We start from the raw sequence: 21,399 nt of genomic DNA on the forward strand, positions 1-21,399 counted from the left end.
GTACTGCTTCGGGTGACTCACAAAAAGCTATCCACCCCTTCTCTGCAATCATGGGCAACAACTCACCATCCCTCCCTGATGGTAAAAACCCCCTCTCCTTCAGAATCGGCTTCCCCAACAGCATAGTGTACTCCTCCTCCGCGGCTCTGTCAGTTAACCGAGGCCTCGCAGCAGTACCCCTTGATGAATCAGCAGTAGGAACTGTGCTGCTGCTGTCAATAGTGCGTGCTCTCTTGGGTGCCATTGATTTGTGAATAAAAGTGTGTAAGAACTGATTTTTGATGTTTATGAGAGGGTTTAAGTGTAGGAAGTTGTGGGAGATATGTAGGATAGGTGTATGTATATATAGGGTGTGGAGTAGGTTAAATTAGATTAGGAGTGGGGTTGAGGGATAAAATCATGGGGTAATGGGAAAAGAATTCGTGGGTTTATGGGCTGTAATGGGTTTTTGTGTTTTTTTTTCTGAACTGTAAAAAAATTTCTGGAACTCGACCCCTGCGCGGCCGCTCAGCATTTCTGCGCGGGCGCGCAGAGGGTCTCTGGAAAAAAAATTTTTCAGCCCCTGTTTTCTGATTTTTTTGTGTTTTTGGATAGGTTATTAACTTCTAAGGGTTCCTGTAACAACAATTCATGGGTTGCCTCCCACGCAGCGCTTCTTTTTCGTCATTAGCTTGACGTTCCGTTCCTTTCTCATGTAGTCAACAAAATGGCACTAACCACCTCTCGGTTTGCCATGTCCCCATAGTAGTGCTTCAACCGCTGACCGTTAACCTTGAATGCTTGGTCCGAATCATTCTCAAAAATTTCCACCGCTCCATGTGGAAACACAGTTTTGACAATAAAAGGTCCAGACCACCTTGATTTCAACTTCCCAGGAAAAAATCAGAGCCGAGAGTTGAATAACAGAACTTGTTGCCCTGGCACAAACAAATTAGGATGTAGCTTCCTATCGTGCCACCTTTTCACCTTTTCCTTATACATTTTGTTATTCTCGTACGCTTGAAGTCGAAATTCATCAAGTTCATTAAGCTGAAGCATTCTTTTCTTACCAGCTGCATCTAAATCCAGGTTCAATTTCTTCAATGCCCAGTAGGCCTTATGCTCAAGCTCCGCCGGTAGATGACATCCCTTACCGTACACCAACTGAAACGGTGACATCCCAAGTGGAGTTTTGTATGCTGTTCTGTAAGCCCAAACAGCTTCATCGAGCTTTAAAGACCAATCCTTCCTTGATGGACAAACAACCTTCTCTAGAATGCGCTTTATCTCTCTGTTAGACACTTCCGCTTGACCATTTGTTTGCGGATGATAGGCAGTAGCTACTCGATGATTCACATTATAACGCTGCATCATAGAAGTGAACTTACGGTTGCAAAAATGCGATCCTTCATCACTTATGATTACCCGAGGTGTTCCAAACCTTGTGAAAATTTGCTTATGAAGAAAATTTAGCACTGCCTTTGCATCATTTGTTGGTAAAGCTTTAACTTCGACCCATTTGGAGACATAATCGACTGCCAGCAAAATGTACTGATTATTGTAAGACGAGATAAAAGGCCCCATGAAATCGATTCCCCATACATCAAAGACCTCGACTTCAAGCATCACATTTAATGGCATCTCATCCTTCCTTGACAAATTTCCCACTCTTTGGCAACGATCACACCTTAAAACAAACTGATGAGCATCCTTGAACAAGGTGGGCCAGAAAAAACCTGCTTGCAGAATACGAGCTGCCGTTTTCTCACCTCCATAGTGTCCACCATAAACCGTGGCATGACAGTCTCGAAATATCCCCTCCGTCTCACAGAACGGGATACATCTCCTGATGATCTGGTCAGCTCCCTGTCTAAACAAATATGGTTCATCCCACATATACCACTTCACCTCATGCAGAAACTTCTTCTTTTGCGCGGATGTCAAATTGGGAGGCATTATATTGCTGACAAGATAGTTTACAATATCTGCAAACCATGGTTCTTCCTCCTGAATTGCAAACAACTGCTCATCCGGAAAAGATTCATTGATTAACGTCCTATCTTGTGAAGTAGAATCGGGATTCTCCAACCTAGAGAGATGGTCAGCTACTTGATTTTCAGTACCTTTTCTATCTTTGATCTCTAACTCAAATTCCTGAAGTAAAAGCACCCAACGAATGAGTCTCGGCTTCGAATCCTTCTTAGAAACCAGATAGCGAATAGCTGCATGATCAGTGAATACTGTCACTTTCGTACCAAGCAGATAAGATCGAAATTTCTCAAAGCCAAAGATTATAGCCAAAAGCTCCTTCTCAGTAGTGGTGTAGTTCAATTGGGCCCCATTTAAAGTCTTACTCGCATAGTAGACCACATGGAAGAGATTTTTCTTGCGCTGTCCCAGAACTGCACCTACCGCATAGTCACTCGCATCACACATCATCTCAAACGGTTCTGTCCAATCTGGTGCTGTAATAACTGGTGCCGTGATCAAACTCTCCTTGAGAGTCTCGAATGCTGCCAAACATTCATCATCAAATTTGAAAGGCACATCTTTCTCAAGTAAATTGCACAACGGCTTAGATATCTTTGAAAAGTCCTTTATGAATCGCCGATAAAAACCCGCATGACCGAGAAAACTACGGATTCCTTTCACTGAATTAGGTGGGGGAAGATTTTCAATGACTCCCACCTTGGCCTTGTCCACCTCCAGACCTTTGCTAGAGACCTTATGCCCAAGGATAATGCCTTCACGCACCATAAAATGACATTTCTCCCAATTAAGCACTAAATTAGTTTCCACGCATCTTTTGAGTACGGCGCGCAGATTATTCAAGCATTCATCATATGAGTGTCCAAAGACGGAGAAGTCATCCATGAACACTTCGACGTTATTTCCAATCATGTCAGAAAATATAGCCATCATACATCTCTGAAAGGTGGCCGGGGCGCCACATAACCCAAACGAAACTCTACGAAAAGCAAATGTGCCAAATGGACAAGTGAAGGTAGTCTTTTCCTGATCCTCTGGTGCAATACAAATCTGATTATACCCGGAATACCCATCCAGAAGACAAAAATACTCATGTCCCGCCAATCTGTCCAGCATTTGATCAATGAATGGGAGAGGGAAGTGATCCTTTCTTGTGGCTTGGTTCAATTTTCTATAATCCATGCATACTCTCCATCCTGTAACTGTTCGAGTAGGGATGAGCTCATTCTTTTCATTTGCGACCACAGTGATACCTCCCTTCTTAGGAACACATTGTACAGGGCTCACCCACGAGCTGTCAGAAATAGGATAAATGATGCCTGCATCTAGCCATTTCAGAATTTCTTTCTTCACCACCTCCTTCATGATTGGGTTCAGTCTTCGCTGCTGTTCCACAGTTGGCTTACTACCTTCCTCTAACAGAATTTTATGCATACAATATGAGGGACTTATCCCCTTGATGTCTGCTATAGTCCATCCTATAGCCGATTTGAATTCTCTCAAAATCCTTAAGAGCTTGTCTTCCTCACTACCTGAAAGGTCAGCTGAAATAATAACAGGTAACGTAGATGAATCACCTAAAAAGGCATACCTCAAGTGTTCAGGTAATGGTTTGAGCTCTAAGGTAGGCGCTTCCTCTATTGATGGTTTGAGCTTCCCTTCAGCGTTCTTGAGGTCAGAAGTACCAAGAGATTCAAATGGTATATCTAGCTTTCGCTTCCAGGGAGAAGCGTTCCGATATTGTAATTGCTCGTTGCTATCTTCATCATCACTGTCAAATTCCCCCACTAAGGCCTTTTCCAATGCATCAGACATTAGCATGTGATCGAGCTCCGAAGTAACCGCAGAATCAATCACATCCACTTTTAAGCACTCCTCATCTTCTGTAGGGAATTTCATTGCCTTAAATACGTTGAAGGTCACATCCTGATCTTGAACCCGCATAGTAAGTTCTCCTTTTTGCACATCTATCAAGGTACGGCCAGTTGCCAAGAAAGGCCTCCCCAAGATTATGGGAATCTTTTTATCTTCCTCAAAATCCAGAATAACAAAATCAGCAGGAAAGAAGAGCTTATCCACCTTGACGAGCACATCCTCAACTATGCCCCTTGGGTAAGTAATGGAACGGTCCGCCAATTGTAGCGACATGTATGTGGGTTTTGGATCAGGTAGATCCAGCTTTTTAAAGATCGACAACGGCATCAGATTAATGCTTGCTCCTAAATCACAAAGGCACTTGTCAAAAGTTAGATTGCCAATGGTGCAAGAAATGGTGAAGCTTCCTGGATCTTTCAGTTTTGGTGGTAACTTTTGTTGCAGAACCGCGCTGCATTCTTCCGTGAAAGCAACGGTTTCAAGGTCATCCAGTTTCACCTTCCTTGAAAGAATAGTCTTCATAAACTTCGCATAACTAGGCATTTGTTCCAGAGCCTCAGCGAAAGGTATATTGATGTGAAGTTTCTTGAACACCTCCAGAAACTTCCCGAACTGTTTATCCAGCTTTTGTTGCTGCAATCTCTTAGGAAAAGGTGGTGGAGGATAGAGCTGTTTCTCCCCTGTATTAGCCTCAGGCAGAGTGTGTTCAACAGTAGTCTTCCTTGGTTCCGCCGCTTTCTCCCTTTGCTTAGATTCTTCATCTCGAACTTCAGCTTCGACTTCTTTTGCCTTTTCAGCATCAGCTACTTTTCCAGACCTTAAGGTAATAGCCTTGACTTGCTCTTTAGCTTCCTTCCTGCCTGGTACTTCCGTGTCACTGGGAAGAGTGCCAGGTTGATGATTGAGCACTGCATTGGCTAATTGACCGATTTGATTTTCCAAGGTCTTGATAGAAACCGCCTGACTCTTGCACAACAGCTTAAGTTCCTCAAAGTCAGCACTAGTAGGTGCAGCTGCACTTCCCTGTTGAGGATATGATTGTCTTGTAGCATACTGCTGTGGTTGCTGGAATCCAGGTGGGTTAAACTGTTTACTCACTCCTTGCTGATATGGTGGCTGAATAGCATTCTGATTATTTCCCCAGCTGAAATTTGGATGATTTCTGTTGTTAGGATGATAGGTTGCTGGCACAGGCTGCTGTTGTCACTGATAATTATTCATATACTGAACAGATTCATTGACAAGAGAACACTGATCCGTAGCATGAGAACCTGCACAAAGCTCACAAACCATAGCTATTTGATTAACTCCATACATAGCCAAAGAATCAACCTTCATTGATAGCGCTTGGAGCTGGGCTGCAATAGCGGTGGCTGCATCAACTTCCAGAATACCTGCTACCTTGCCTAATGTCATCCTCTGAGTTGGGTTTTGATGCTCATTTGCAGCCATCGTCTCAATAAGATTGTACGCCTCAGTATAGCTTTTAGCCCATAAGGCGCCTCCAGCTGCTGCATCGAGCATGGGCCGAGATTGAGCCCCCAAACCATTATAAAAACCAGTGATTACCATCCAATCCGGCATTCCATGATGTGGACATTTTCTCAACATTTCCTTGTAGCGTTCCCAAGCCTCGCACATAGATTCTGTAGGTTGCTGCGCAAACTGAGTAAGAGCACTCCTCATAGCAGCAGTCTTTGCCATTGGATAAAACTTCACCAGAAACTTTTGCGCAAGATCTTGCCACGTAGTGATTGACCCAGCTGGTTCAGAATGTAACCAGTCTTTAGCCTTATCCCTCAGTGAGAATGGGAAAAGCCTCAACTTGATAGCCTCATCAGTCACGCCATTATACTTAAAAGTGCTGCAGATCTCGACAAAATTCCTTATGTGCATGTTGGGGTCTTCAGTTGCCGCTCCTCCAAAAGAAACAGAATTCTGCACCATCTGAATAGTGCCCGGCTTGATTTCAAAGGTGTTAGCTTGAATAGCCGGATGAAGGATGCTTGACTGAATGTCATCAATTTTAGGCCGAGAAAAATCCATAAGAGCTGGATCAGCTTGAACAATATGATCTCCCATGTTTACTGGTTCTTTCTGTTCAGTTCCTGAATCCGAATCCTCAAAATCTAACTTCTCCGGTGTATCAAGAACTTCGTCTTTCTCCTCAGCTGTATCTAAGGTCCTCTTGCGAGCACGAGAACGAGTTTACATAAACGCACTAAAGTACCTGAAACACAACCGAAAAGAGTAATTAACTACTACGTCCTAATCACTGAGTCCTAATGACCAATGATGGTAAGTACATAAACTAAACAACTACGCCGAGTCCCCGGCAGCGGCGCCAAAAACTTGTTAGGGCGAAATCACGCACTAATATTCACGCAAGTATACGCGTTCGCAAGTAATATAGAATACTTTCTAATTCGTTCCCTCAGAGACTCAGACTAAGTTATTGTCTAATTTAACTCACTCACCAATGTATGATTACTTCTCAATGTTAAGATAATAACACTTAAAATTGTTGATTAAATATTAACTATAATTACCTACTTAATTAACCACTTAACTAACACTCTAATTTATCAATAATAAAACACTCATGAGATCACAACTTCATTATTACTTCCTTCTATAGCCATAGTTATTACCTTTAGCATGTGACAGTGATGATATTAATCGAATAACATAAAACTGATAAAAGCCAACTTTCATAGTACTAATACCATTCTACCAAACATCCACAATTAAGATAGAAATTGAATAGTCATCAATTATGTTGAGTTCCTATATGTCTACAGAAATTGACAACACAACGATTTAAGCACAAGTTATTCCTTTTGATTACATAGGGCAAATAAAACTGTTAGAGTTACCCACTAATCATGCACAACGTACATGAACCTATGCTAGCATGGCAAGTTCTAAATCTCAAGATCCACTGTCGCTTCACAAGAGATTAACACCCTATCTTATATGTTCGCGACGCACATAAGACGAATACGCACAACCAATACTAGATATCATGCAATCATCACACACTAAAGTATTAAACAATTAACTAAAGAATTCCATAATAAATCCGTTGCAACCCCACGATCACGATTAGCCCATAATAGAACTTATCGCCATCATGGGTTCATATGAAATCATGATAAACGAACACAAGAAAATAACAACTAAACTAATTATATTAAAACAGAGTACGTCACAAGAGTAAATAAGTCAAAGCAAGAAAACTAGCATCCAACGTTACAACGAAACAAGAATCACAAGAATATATGCTTCCTCTTCGTTGCTGTGTGCTAAATCGGTCTTCTTCCTTATCTCCTTCGCTTCTTGCAAAACACAATCTAAAACATAATCCCCTCTTAATACTCTGTGAAAAACGTCTCAAATCTACTTATATAATAGTCCCATAAAACTCAGATTACATAGAAGTTGGAAGCCAAACAGAAGTAGAAGTCTAAAACAATATATTATTTTCCCCGACCCTGCGCGGCCGCTCAGCATTTCTGCGCGGGCGCGCAAGGCTCCTGCGCGGCCGCTCAGCATTGCTGCGCGGGCGCGCAGGACCCTACTGGAAAATTTCCAGGTTTGCTCCGTTTCTTCGCCGTAATCTGCCCGTTCTTTTTCTCTCGCAATGTTGAACACATGCCAAGGCTTATTCTTGATGATTCCTCCTCCGAAATGCAACTAATACCCTGAAATGCATAAACACTAGAAAAACGCATCAAATACACAAAATACTTGATTTCAAGACACCAATTTAAGCCATTTTAAGACGTTCTAAGTGGTATAAAATGCCACTTATCAGCAACCCATGAATTATTGTTACAGGAACCCTTAGAAGTTAATAACCTATCCAAAAACACAAAAAAATCAGAAAACAGGGGCTGAAAAAAAAAATTCCAGTGACCCCCTGCGCGCCCGCGCAGCTAAGCTGAGCGGCCGCGCAGCAAGCTGAGCGCCCGCGCAGCTATGCTGAGCGGCCGCGCAGGGGTCGAGGACCAGAAATTTTTTTTTACAGTTCAGAAAAAAAAAAAAAAACCAAACAAAAACAAACACAAAAACAGTTTTAGCCCATAAACCCACGATTTGTTCCCACTACCCCATCATTTTATCCCTTAATTCCTAAACCCTAATCTAATCCACACCCTATATATACATACACCTATCCTATATATCTCCCACAAAACTTCCTACACTTAAACCCTCTCACAAACATCAAATATCAGTTCTTACACGCTTTTATTCACGAATCAATGGCACCCAAGAGAGCACGCACTATTGACAGCAGCAGTACAGTTCCTACTGCTGATTCATCGAGGGGTACTGCTGCAAGGCCTCGGTTAACTGACAGAGCCGCGGAGGAGGAGTACACTAGGCTGTTGGGTAAGCCGATTCTGAAGGAGAGGGGGTTTTTACCATCGGGGAGGGATGGTGAGTTGTTGCCCATGATTGCAGAGAAAGGGTGGATAGCTTTTTGTGAGTCACCCGAAGCAGTACCGATGAGCGTTGTTCGCGAGTTCTACGCGAACGCGAAGGCTGAAAAGAATGGGTTTTCTGTGGTCCGTGGGCTGACGGTTGATTATCATCCTGCGGCGATTCGCCGTGTGATTGGACAGCGAGAGAGGAAGCCCGAGGAGGAGAACTGGAATGAAAAGACTGCTGAGGATTTTGACTTGGATTTGATTTGTGCGACTCTCTGTCGACCGGGCACAGTTTGGACCCGCAGTACAGGCAATAATGAGTATCGTCACTTTCCGGCGATCGCCATTAACAGGTATGCCCGTGCATGGAATGCATTTATTTGTGCTAATATTTTGCCTTCTTCGCATGCACACGAGGTCACAGTTGAGAGAGCACAGCTGTTGTGGGGAATTCTGAATGAGGAATACTATGTGGACCTTGGTGAGTTTATCTACCAAGGAATTCTGAAGTTTTTGAGGGGAGCAAAGCATATGAACATCCCTTATGCATCTACGGTTACGAAGCTATGCCGAGCAGTGGGAGTGAATTGGCCGGCTCATGAGCAGTTGCAGTTGCCAGCCGCTCCGATTGATTCTGGCACTCTGAATGGGATGCAGGAGTGGACCAGTGGTGAGCCTGAGGAGCATGGGCTGGGTTATCGTCTTCCAGGAGGGCGTCCAGCACGAGGTGCTACTATGGCTAGGCCAGGGCGTGATGAGGCTGGTTCTTCGAGAGCTCAGGAGGGTGCTGGGATGGTTGATGTCCAGTATAGGAGGCTTTCACGGCGGATGGATGCCATGTATGAGACACAGAGCAGGTTTGCTCAGGAACTCACCCTTGGGTTAGGGACTGCTTTTCGAGGCCTTGGAGCTGATATCCAGTGGCCAGTTTTTGGTGAGGACTCTACATACCCGCCGCCTGATACTCCACCCACTGAGGGTGATGATGATGATGACTCCGAGTAGGTATACCCTGTGTTCCTTTCTACTACTTTCACTGAGGACAGTGAAGATTTTTAGTTTGGGGGTGGTAGTTAAGGAATTTTGTGTGTGTGTCATTTAGTTGCATATTCATGATAGTTTAGTTCATATAGTTGTATAATTTATGCCATATAGTTTTTTTATGAATGTCATGTAGCTCATGCATTTACCATGATCCCTTTTGCAATGATTTATCGACTGAATTATGATATTGATGTGAGTGTAGTGATAGCATTAAAGTGATATTAAGTTGTGTAGGTTGAAATGCATGCTAGAAACAATTGTAAGTCCACTAAGTCTTAGAGAATGCGAAAGGGCTAGATTGTGTTATGATTTGGTTGTTTTCAAGGTCAATCTACTTATTATGCTTAGAATTCGATTATAGGTTCTTAGTGATAAAGACATGAAAAAGAAAAATTTTGGAGAAAAAAATATGGAAGTTGTTGCTAGTTGTGGCTAGGCGTTAAATGGCTAGTAGCCAGCTTGCGTATGTTGCGAGTAGTCTAGGGTTGAGCAAGATGGAGCGAAACACACTTGCTCAGAAATTAAAAAAAAAAAAAAAATTGGCATAATTGATTAAGAGTGGGCTCTTTGGTATTCGAGTTATTAAGTTCTTAGGGGACTTTGTGCCTAGCGACCTAAGGCTTTTAGAGTCTGGGATCCGCTAACCTAACGCTCGTTACATGGATATCATTGTATAAGTCTTTTGTGGACCTCACTCATTGCACGGTCAAATAAGCATTTGAGTTGTAAATAAAAAGCACGATTCCGTAGTAAGCTCCAGAGTTCTTGTAGTGTTGTATATCACTTTGTGCCTGGAATTTTTATTCTTTGTATAATTGTAGGATTGCCTTGAGGATAGTCTAGTCATAGTAATTGGTCTAGTTCCGAAGCATATCTGTTAAGCATTTGCACACACCACGTTTCTGGCTGTATGTCCGTTTGCATGAGTTTATTGATCTTTAGTTGTCTAACTGCATTCGTTGAGATGTGGCAATTTGGTTGATTAATTGTAGTAAGGGGGATCGCTGCATTTTTATATAGATTGTATTCATGCATATTTTTATTTGTTTTTGATTCTGTGACGCTTGAGGGAAAGCATCGATTTAAGTTTGGGGGTGTGATAAGTGGCATTTTATACCACTTAGAACGTCTTAAAATGGCTTAAATTGGTGTCTTGAAATCAAGTATTTTGTGTATTTGATGCGTTTTTCTAGTGTTTATGCATTTCAGGGTTTTAGTTGCATTTCGGGGGAGGAATCATCAAGAATAAGCCTTGGCATGTGTTCACCATTGCGAGAGGAAAGGAACGGGAAGATTACGGCGAAGAAACGGAGCAAACTTGGATTTTTTCCAGTGGAGGCCTGCGCGCCCGCGCAGCTATGCTGAGCGGCCGCGCAGCAACCTGCGCGCCCGCGCAGCTATGTTGAGCGGCCGCGCAGGGTCGGGAATTTTCCTGAATTATTTTAGACTTCTACTTCTGTTTGGCTTCCAACTTCTATGTAATCTAAGTTTTATGGGACTATTATATAAGTAGATTTGAGACGTTTTCACAAGAAAAGAAGAAGAAGAAGATTGTGTTTTACGCAAGAAGCGAAGGAGATAAGGAAGAAGACCGATTTAGCACACCGCAACGAAGAGGAAGCATATTTTCTTGTGATTCTTGTTTCGTTGTAACGTTGGATGCTAGTTTTCTTGCTTTGACTTATTTAATCTTGTGACGTACTCTGTTTTAATATAATTAGTTTAGTTATTATTTTCTTGTGTTTGTTTATCATGATTTCATATGAACCCATGATGGCGATAAGTTCTATTATGGGCTAATCGTGATCATGGGGTTGCAACGGATTTATTATGGAATTCTTTAGTTAATTGTTTAATACTTTAGTGTGTGATGATTGCTTGATATCTAGTATTGGTTGTGCGTATTCGTCTTATGTGCGTCGCGAACATATAAGATAGGGTGTTAATCTCTTGTGAAGCGACGGTGGATCTTGAGGTTTAGAACTTGCCATGCTAGCATAGGTTCATGTACGTTGTGCATGATTAGTGGGTAACTCTAACAGTTTTATTTTCCCTATATAATCAAAAAGGAATAACTTGTGCTTAAATCGTTGTGTTGTCAATTTCTGTAGACATATAGGAACTCAACATAATTGATGACTATTCGACTTCTATCTTAATTGTGGATGCTTGGTAGAATGGTATTAGTACAATGAAAGTTGGCTTTTATCAGTTTCGTGTTATTCGATTAATATCATCACTGTCACATGCTAAAGGTAATAACAATGGCTATAGAAGGAAGTAATAATAAAGTTGTGATCTCATGAGTGTTTTATTATTGATAAATTGAAGTGTTAGTTAAGTGGTTAATTAAGTAGTTAATTATAGTTAATATTTAATCAACAATTTTAAGTGTTATTATCTTAACATTGAGAAGTAATCATACATTGGTGAGTGAGTTTAATTAGACAATAATTTAGTCTGAGTCTCTGAGGGAACGAACTAGAAAATATTCTATATTACTTGCGAACGCGTATACTTGCGTGAATATTAGCGCGTGTTTTCGCCCTAACAGCAACACATTCTCGGACTCCCTACCAAGAGACTCGTGGTATGAGGACAATGACGAGGAAGATGTGGTCTCGCCAACCTTTAGTGAGATGGAAGATGCATGTGCCGAGTTGATGCCCCTTGTGGACAATGACGAGCCGCCCCATGTGGAGGAAGAGGAAACAGACTTGTACCCACCCGATGAGGAGGCTTATAGGGCCAAAAATTGGATCGAGGCATGCAATTGGATGGAGGGTACTGAATCGTGGAGATTGGTGAACTGTCATCCGGATCCGTACTTCCTTCCGATCTTGAATTTGGGCAACAACACGCCCGATGGAAAATGGAAAAAATCCAGATGGAATGGCGGTAAGCTTGTTAAATGTGATCGGATTGCCGATATTGTAAACTTGAGGCCTCGTGAGGGTTGTAATATGGACCAAATACGCATCGAATATGTGAAGGGTTGGGTTTCACACCTAACAGGAGGGACGGAGAGGGAATGCGGGACATGTTTTGCAAGATTTCGTCTCTACGATGGATCGAATACGATTCCCGTTACCATTTGGAACGACTCCAACCCTTACCCTTGGAAACTTACGGAAGGCCATATCCGTGATGGTTGTGTACTTGTTCTCTACCATATTGCATGCTTCGTGGATACTACGCAAGGAGTTGCTCAACACCGATTATTCGGTGGTCTTTCTAATATACTAGGTATTTTTGGTTAGGACCAATATATTTCATAAAATTTAGTGGATTGTATTGATCGTGTAATTTTCATTCGATTCTATGTATTTTCATTGAATTTTATATAAATTTATATAAATTTTCTATGAATTAAAGTATGAAATTTGAGATTGAAAGTGTACCTAAAAATTTGAGATTGAAAAGTAAAATTTACAAGTCGAACTATACATTACACATTGTTATGAAATGTATTGAAAAGTTTTTTTCAATATTTGGACAAGCGTTGACTTTCGTTGACTTTTTTAAGGAATTTTCAATTTAACGTAAAAAATGAAAAAAAAAATTTGAAAATCACTCATTACCATATTTTAAGACTTTTGAGAGTGGTTTGGATTAGTGGAAGTTAGTTTAGGACTAACTTCCAAAAATTAAGCAATTTCAACAGAAGATTATTTTGCATACTCTGTTTCCCCTGTCTTTTGCTCTGTTTTCAGGGGCAAAAAACCAAACTGACGGACCGCGGAAAATTTCCGCGGTTGGGGCCATTAAATTGTTTTTTTGCAGATTGAAAACAGAGCAGCCAGAAAATTCACAACCAAATTCACAACCAAATTCCACCAAAATCCCAACACCTACAACGCAAAAATCCACCAAAATCCACCAAAATCCACAACAACCCAAAATGCTCAAAAATAACAAAAATCCAACAAAATTAAACAACGTCAAACAAAACAAACCAAATAAAACCCGACAACATAAAAAGAAATCTAACTACATAATTCAACAACCTAAAATCAAATGAAATCCAACTACATAATCTGACAACCTAAAATGAAATGCAATCCAACTACATAATCCGACAAACTAAAACACTATGAAATTCAACTATGAAGCCTCGTGACACCTACGCATACGAATCCCGGGAATCCCCCTTGCCTTCCCTAACTGAAGCTCCCTGGCTATCCGATACCTAAAGGTATCCACCTCTTCCTGCGACCAATTTGGTACCTCAGCTAAGTCATATCCTTGTGTGAAGTAGTCCATGTACTTCATCACATAAACACCACAATCATTAGAGTTTCGTTGCTTTGGCCTGGACGGTAGAGTTAGGACCTCGGCTGAAGTAGGGTCACGCCCCTCGACTGGGTGTACCATATGCAATAGCCTCGGCAACAACCATGACTGCAATGAAATTATGATCCGAGAATGAATAAATTATAAAATTGGTAAGGACTATATAGAAGACAGTAATAGTAGAGGAACATACCACCACTCGTATATCCTCACGATAATCCGGCTCGTCATTCATTGAATCTATGATAAGACCTTCAAATCGTCTAGTACCGAACATGAACAAAACCCAATGCACATCTCCGACACAACATGGGATGAATATATAGTCCGCCTCGAGAACAGAAGGACCAACAGTAGCACTGGAAAACCTGGTAAAGCTACGTAATGCTTTATTCCATGCCCTCTGCAATGTATCTCCACCGACCCTCGATGCTTTTCTGATTTTCTTCACATGTCCTTTCCCAAGAACCATGAAGTAGGGATCCATGAAATAATAGACGGGTTTCCTCTCCCATATACCTCCAGTGTGAATTTCCTCCTCCCGAGTCCTTAGCAATCCCTGAAAGTATATATGAATGCAACAAGTAAAATAAATGCAACAAGTAAAATTAATGCAACAAGTAAAATAAATGCAAAAACTAAAATATATTAGACAACGAACAATACCATATAAGTGTATATGATCCTGTCATCAACCCATGTTCCTGGAGCCAGACTCTGCATCGCTAATGCATGGACGTGATAGTCCTGAACACTAAGACCACCGGGATTCCTCGGCGACATCCCAAAGCCCCATCCCCAATCTGAATATATAGCATTCTTCTTTATCAGCCTCCAAAGCTATGTCTACCGAGTCATCAACAAGGCCATCCAAATCTGAACAGAACCTGGCCCATTTTCCAATATCAATAAACCACCACACCAGCCAATCCTCCCCTGCAAACGTGGCATCCTTAGCCCCCCTTTAACCAACCATGTTCACCGGTGCCCGTGGAATCTGGGGACTAGAACCGAACTGTCTCGACACCTTGTCCGGATGCTTCCACTCGACCACGTCGTAACATACAAGGGGAACTCGACCGCACCCAGCTAAGTGTGCCTGTATCATCTCGTTGTCCATAACATCCTCGAACCTAGCATACGGCCTCCAGACCACCTCATCACCAGCAACACCATCAAACTCACCCCTATAGAACGGTAAGCTGTGGTGAGGGCCTGACATCCTGCGGTTCTTCGAAACCCCGACATGAGTATCACTAGCATAGGCCCATCCCTCAGCAACCAGATAATCCTCCTGACTTGGAGATTGTAAAGGCACGCCAATACGAGGAAATCTCTCGTAAGACCAAACCTGTAACACCCAAACACAACAAGCAATGCTCTTGCTGCCCTTCCTTGTAGCAATCTCCAAACCCCGGTATATATGAGCTAACACAGCTGCACCCCAAGCATAATAAGGAATCTCCCGCATATTAATCAATGGGTGCATATACCGAACATGAACAAAAGAGCGGTTGATGCTGGGGAAGAGGATACAACCCATAATGAATAGTAGATACGCCTTGGTATGTACAACTGTGGCCCTCATATTGTTCTTCTCAGGCTTCTGTGCACCATATCTCTCAAACAACCACCCCAGCTTGATGTTATTCCGATACAAAGCCTCCTTCACCTCCTCCTCGGTCAAAGGCTCAAACCAATTATTAGCAAAATAGGCTGCCTTGTTCTCTATCACCCCACAAGTCAGCGCATCCCCCTGAACTGGCACCCCTAAAATAAACCCTACATCCTCCAATGTAACAGTCATCTCCCCCTGCCTCGTGAAGAAAGTGTTGGTCTCAGGTCTCCAACGCTCCACCAAAGCAAATATCAACCGAGTGTCAGTAGCCAAGACAACAGCAGGGTCTGCAAAAATCCCAAACCCAAGCATGTGTAGCAATTCCCGTTGTGGTCTCCTTAACTTCCACAAGTGCAATGACTTGTTCCCCGAATAGCTCTGCAACTCATCTCTCCCTGCACCATCCCAAACATCCTCACTGACGTGATACTGATTATCCCAAATAATATTATGCGCGTTAGGACCCGGCAACATATTCCCGAAATCATCAAAATTATCCATACCTGAAAATATTGCCAACAAAATTCATCAATCACCACAATAAAAACACCACAACGTACACAATAAAAACAATCACCACATATATAAACACCAAGTTCACAATACATTCGAAATAACTACCCATTATTTGCAACAAAATTATATGTTAATTGCATCCATACTTTTACACTAACATAACTCGAATTTAACACTAAATTTATCTTTACAAATTCGAATTATATATAAATTAAATTAAAATTCGAAGTATAAATAAATTAAGGGTGGGTTAATAATTCGATTCATCCTACAAATTATCCTAAAATTTCGAATTTACTATTTAGCACTAAAATTATCACGAATAATCCTAAAATTAATCCTACATATTCGAATTATCACTAAAATTGTATTGTAACACTAAAATTCGATTTATAAATAAAATAAGGTTTAATAATTCGCATTATCCTAAATATTATCCTAAAAAATGGATTTTACTATTTAGCACTAAAATATCACGAATAATTCTAAATTTATTCATAAATTGTCATGAATTTATCCTAAATTTATTCCAAATTAATTCCAAAATATCCTAAATTTATTCCAAAATATTCGAATTAACACTAATATTCGAATTAAAATTAAAAATTCGAATTTAATACACTAAATTAATTCTAAATTAACACTAATTTTAATTCCACAAGGATATTAAAATTTCGAATTAAAATTGTAAATTCGAATTAAAATAATAAATTGGATTATTAAAATTTCGAATGGAAATTGTAAATTCGAATTACCATTAAAAATTCGAATTTAATACACTAAATTAATTCTAAATTAACACTAATTTATCCTAAAAATCGAATTAAATCATGTCCAAATTATGAACCCTAGAAATACTAAAAATTTGAATTTAATCATAGTACGATTCATATGTTAATTCATACATTATTTAACCCTAAAATTTTGAATTACATACACAAAATAAGATTTACAACAAAAGAAAAATATAAGTTTATATCAATAAAACTGTAAAGAACATAAAAGAATCGATTATATACCTTAATAACGGAAAAGGAGAATGATTTAAGGTTGGGTTGCTGTGATTGTTGCTTGTGGTGGGTCTGCTGGCTGTGTGTTTGTGTTTGTGTTTGCAGGCTGCGGCTGTGTGTTTATGTATATAGGTTTGAGAGAGACTGTGTTTGTCAAGAACTAGGTAAACAAAAAACGCTACCAAGCGCTGAAAATTTCCGCGGTCCGTGCGGAGGGGTATTTTGGTAATTACCACGGACCGCTGAAAATTTCCGCGGTCCCTTTGCTGCTGTTTTAATTATCAACCGTTAGATCCACCATCCAACGGTGGAGAAACTGTTTGTTGTATACCGGTCTACAACAAACGTTTGTTGTAGACCGGCCCCCTTTTGTTTTATAAATAGTTATGCCCTATTTAAACTTGTCCCTTGCATCACGTCATTCTTGTTTGAGTTAATTGCGTTTTGCAACCCCTACCTTTCATTCAATAACAAAACTATATAATTACGTTCAAAAATACAGTTTGCAAACCCTAACTTTCGACATCAAATACAATATGCATCCTTTTAACCATTTTGTTAGAAAAAATTATATTTTGAAGAGTAAAATTGAAATTTAACAAAATATTTAAATTATAATTTTATTTTTTTAAATTAAACTAAAAGTTAGAATTTCAAATTAATATTAATATCAATTATTTTATATTTTATTCAATATAATTTTTAAAATTTTAAAATATAAATATATTAAAAACTTAATGATTATATTTAAAAATATATATTTTGCTTGATAAATATATTTTAAATATTTAGCATTATGATTAATTTAGAGCATTACTAATGGAAAATAGCTTCTTCCTAATTTTTTACTTACTTTTTCCCCGTGCTTGGCACACATTAAGGTTACTATAAAATATATTCTATAATTTATTTTTAAATTTTTTTTCTATAAAAATATTTAAACATTATATTTTTATTTAAAAGAAAAAATAATTAAAATTATCTAATTGTGCATACTTTACGGAAATTTTAAAATTCGTGCCGATTTTCTGTCACCAAAAGTAAAAAACAGGTGGGGTATAATTTTTTTTCATGTAAAATATGCATTAAAATAAATATTTTTATTGATTTAAAATTTAAATTATTAATATTAACATCTCAATTTCAATTTATTAACCGGAAGGGATGCATGTTGAAGTTAATATTGAAAGTTAAGGGTTGCAAACTGTATTTTACAAAGTAGATATAATATTTTGATTTTAATTAAAAGATGGGGTTGCAAAGTGCAATTAACTCTTCTTGTTTTGGTTTTGTTTCTTCTCAAGTACTAATGACGAGATGTTGGACTCCTTAAGCCACTCCATTCAAGTTTATCAAGATAGGAGAACTTTTTTCTGGTCACAACGTTAGCAGGCTTGCTCGTAATCTTTACTTCATTATCCTTCTCTACATTACCAACTGAGTTCATCTTTTTCATTTCTGCGTCTGCCCCCTCATAATTCCATCCCATAAAATCGGATAGTGTCATTGAACTGGGTGTTCCAACTGTCTCCAACTCGTCCTCGGCACTTGAGATTCTTGGGCCTGGTGATGAATCTTTTACTGGTTTCATTTTAGATATTGCAAGTGATGGATTTTGAGTCATGGAATCAGCGTATAGGACATCTTCTATTCGGGAAAACACAGTGTTTGCCAAGCTTTCTAATACCCTCGAATAGCTCTCCAGAATAGCGAAGCCCACGTCCTAAACAAGAACATTACAAGATTAGGCTTTCTTGATGTATTGATGATGACACAGGCCAACACAAAATTAGACAAGTTAAGAATCTTATGAACTCCATTCTTACCCTATTGCATTGGATCTTACTTATCTCCAGTGAGGATTGAGGAAGCCCCGGGAACCTCTGTTTTAAAAGTAGTAAGATGGTTTCTGCTCTCTCTTCAAAGAGCTCCCTCTTTTCCAAACTTACAGCTGAACCCCAGGTAGACTTTGCATCCTTTTGTACCATTTTCCTCTTCCAAATCACTATAGACGCTTCAATTTTATTCTTGAGATCAAGAACTTTGTGTTCCGATGACAAGTCTGCGGTTATTAGGAATTGATCAGGATCAAAGTACTCTACCGTGATGCTTTTATACATTTGATCGCCAAGGCTTGATCTACCATTCTATGCGATATATACAGGAGAAAGATGTACAGAAAATTAGCAACAAAAAAAAGATGTACTGAATCTTAGTAGCTATCTTTTGTGAAGAAACAGATTGACAGCGTTTTTTCTTATACCTTTGGGAGTGATTCAATATAACTCTCTGGAATGTCCATTTCAGATAGAACTTGCGCATTGATGGCCATAGATGCTTTAAGCACTTGGTTGACACAATCTTTTTGATATTGTAGGAATTTTCGCGATGCCTCTGATAGACCTTCAGGAGGTACCTTAATGGTAGGCAGCCACCATTTGTCGTCTCTCTGCACTCCTTTCTCAGATTCATCAGCATCTTTTGATACATACCTGAATTCATTGGGGCCCTTAAAGTTGTCTAGGCAATCCTATTCAAACAAATAATTGATCCAATCAATATGTAGCAAAATTTCATGTTAAATATTTTGTTTAGTGTATTAAAAAATCAATTTGGCATAAACATAGAGCGCCATCAGCTTCTTACAATAAGCATGGTGTCCAGCTTGCGCAGTGCTGGAATGTTCATAAGCAGGTCTCTTCTCTGTTGTGTAATCATTATCTGGTAGGAAGATAGTGAATTATGGTCTTGAAGTGCAAATAGAGTATTTGAGCCACAAGTTAGAAAATTTAGAAATAGATTTCACCTCCATAGTGGTTCCATCTTTGGATTTCTGCTGAGAAGGGACAAATTCAACAATGTAATCTGTTACAGATAGGAGCCAGTCGACTTCTTTTTTCCACCTTACTTTCCTGTCCGGATCCATAGGTTCCAATTTTCTCTGTTCTCCAAAAACAGAAGCTACATCACAACAAAAAAAGAAAAGAAAAGAAAGTGATAATGCACTTGTCAGATACTAGCTTTGCAGAATAATTTATCCTCTATGTGGTTCAAAGCATACCAGCAAGATTTGTAATCGCGTTAGACAAAGCCAAAGCCGAAGAGACACCCTTACCACCACCGGACATGTCCTCCCCCAGGAGAAGCTTGGAAAACCGGTCCTTCATCAAGTCAATATCTAAATACAGAAAGAAAAACGGGATGTTGTATCGCTGTGTTTCATTCATTGTAAAGTTAAAGTAGTAAACAATAAGAACATCAAACATTCTTGTTAGAAATAGAAACCTGTAATTTGTCGCTCGGGTGGTGGGGTTTTAGTCCCATTCTTTCGTTTATCATCTGACATATTTAGTAAATTTTTAAATGTTAACTGGTAATGCTTGTAAATTTTTGCTCTGGTGGTGAAATATATCTGCTAATTACATTTAACAAGTTATATGAATTACGGTTATACATGTTAAGTTTGACAGGATTTCAACTGTTAAGGAGGAAAACTAAAAAAAGAAAAACCCCTCCTGCACTTAATTAGAAGGGGGGGGGGGGGTGGGGTTGTGATTGTCATTGGTTGAATAAAGAAAGAAGGGGGTATGCAGATTACTTAGTTTGGAACTTGGGAATGAGGGGTGGATAAGAGGAATGGTGAGATTTCCCAGTGCTGGCTAAAAGCCCGGGAATAACAGGAGGATGCTTAACTAACTACCAAACTATTGGTCCTTTCACTTGTCTTTGTGGTTTTGCATACAATTCTCACAAATATCAATTATATTAGAGGCTTAGAATTCTCATTATGAATTTGTAATTTAAAATCACTGAGCATAACTATAATTAAAGCAGGCAGGCAGGCAGGCATATGAACCTCCACTTACTTTGAATGATATATAGGAATCAACCAAGTAAAGTAGCGTAACATTAACTTTTTTCCATAACATATTATTCATAATCATATGCATAAAAAAGCATATGTACCTTTTGATTTATCAACATGTACAGTCAAATCTTTTATATTATAAGAGAAATATACATATATACTATACTATAATAGCCGGTTTTAATTATTACAAAAATAGATAAATAGTGTTATATATCTAATAAACTACTAAATTATTAAACTCCTACTAAATATAGTATACTTATCATACTAAATTACGAATACAACTGATATAAATAATAGTGTTATATATATTATTCTATTATTTTTATTATAATTTATAATCATTATATATTTATATAAAAATTTTAAAAATATAATATAACTGGATAAATACAAATTTAAAATGTTAATAAGAACCGGTCCAATGTACGGATTTATGCTGGTACACTTAAAACTAATAAGCACTCGTAAAAGTACATGAAACTAACTCATGATCAAGAGGGCCTACCTCTTTGAACAATATGTATTTTGGTTAATAAGTTGAGGTTGTTTGGTATATATACTTTTTTTTTGTTTTGAATGCATTTAGCATATGGGCTCATATCATAAGGATCAAATATATATCTCGTACGTGTTTATTCTTCTACTGAAAAATTGGACATGCAAATCTTAAATTAATTTTTAACTTTCCTACTTAAACTTTTTATAACATATTCAACGTTTTTATTTATAAAAACTAACATTAATAAAAGAAATATACTACTGATTTGT

The 21,399-nt window shown here is 39.1% G+C and overlaps 2 protein-coding genes and 1 non-coding gene across 4 annotated transcripts; 1 reads left to right on the forward strand and 2 right to left on the reverse strand.

Annotated features, from left to right (window-relative positions):
- Nucleotides 1-5,425: 5,425 nt before the first annotated feature.
- LOC141715679 (small nucleolar RNA R71) lies at nt 5,426-5,532 on the forward strand. The gene has a single exon (XR_012572432.1). It is a non-coding gene; the product is annotated as a small nucleolar RNA R71 (small nucleolar RNA).
- Nucleotides 5,533-13,293: 7,761 nt separating this feature from the next.
- On the reverse strand, nt 13,294-14,564 carry LOC141714637 (ubiquitin-like-specific protease ESD4). The gene is made up of 4 exons (XM_074518145.1): nt 14,501-14,564; nt 14,280-14,416; nt 13,807-14,172; nt 13,294-13,721 (listed from the first exon to the last, which is right to left on the reverse strand). The coding sequence occupies exons 1-4, from the start codon at nt 14,562-14,564 to the stop codon at nt 13,425-13,427; spliced, it is 864 nt and encodes a 287-aa protein (XP_074374246.1). The 3' UTR covers nt 13,294-13,424.
- A 3,360-nt stretch (nt 14,565-17,924) lies between these two features.
- Nucleotides 17,925-20,282, reverse strand: LOC141712842 (rop guanine nucleotide exchange factor 12-like). Of its 2 annotated transcripts, XM_074515935.1 has the most exons (7): nt 20,043-20,282; nt 19,819-19,935; nt 19,564-19,718; nt 19,404-19,478; nt 19,021-19,287; nt 18,584-18,904; nt 17,925-18,480 (listed from the first exon to the last, which is right to left on the reverse strand). In XM_074515935.1, exons 1-7 carry the CDS (start codon nt 20,101-20,103, stop codon nt 18,064-18,066), a joined length of 1,413 nt encoding a protein of 470 aa, XP_074372036.1. In that variant the 5' UTR covers nt 20,104-20,282; the 3' UTR covers nt 17,925-18,063. The 2 variants fall into 2 exon arrangements, with proteins under 2 accessions (XP_074372036.1, XP_074372037.1); XM_074515936.1 differs by lacking the exon at nt 20,043-20,282 and having other exon boundaries at nt 19,564-19,698.
- Nucleotides 20,283-21,399: the final 1,117 nt, after the last annotated feature.

Source organism: Apium graveolens, chromosome 3 (assembly GCF_009905375.1).
Source record: "Apium graveolens cultivar Ventura chromosome 3, ASM990537v1, whole genome shotgun sequence".
NCBI lineage: Eukaryota > Viridiplantae > Streptophyta > Magnoliopsida > Apiales > Apiaceae > Apium > Apium graveolens.

What these genes read in the sequence shown, in the direction of transcription:
- LOC141714637 (XM_074518145.1), bottom strand. Translation starts at nt 14,564, where the DNA reads ATGCCACGTTTGCAGGGGAGGATTGGCTGGTGTGGTGGTTTATTGATA. An exon ending in GATATTGGAAAATGGGCCAG is followed by an intron (nt 14,417 to 14,500) that starts GTTCTGTTCAGA and finishes CTATATATTCAG; the next exon opens with ATTGGGGATGGGGCTTTGGG. An exon ending in GTGAGGATATACGAGTGGTG is followed by an intron (nt 13,722 to 13,806) that starts GTATGTTCCTCT and finishes ATTTCATTGCAG; the next exon opens with TCATGGTTGTTGCCGAGGCT.
- LOC141712842 (XM_074515935.1), bottom strand. Translation starts at nt 20,103, where the DNA reads ATGTCAGATGATAAACGAAAGAATGGGACTAAAACCCCACCACCCGAG. An exon ending in AAGATGGAACCACTATGGAG is followed by an intron (nt 19,479 to 19,563) that starts GTGAAATCTATT and finishes TCTTCCTACCAG; the next exon opens with ATAATGATTACACAACAGAG. An exon ending in ATATTGAATCACTCCCAAAG is followed by an intron (nt 18,905 to 19,020) that starts GTATAAGAAAAA and finishes TATATCGCATAG; the next exon opens with AATGGTAGATCAAGCCTTGG.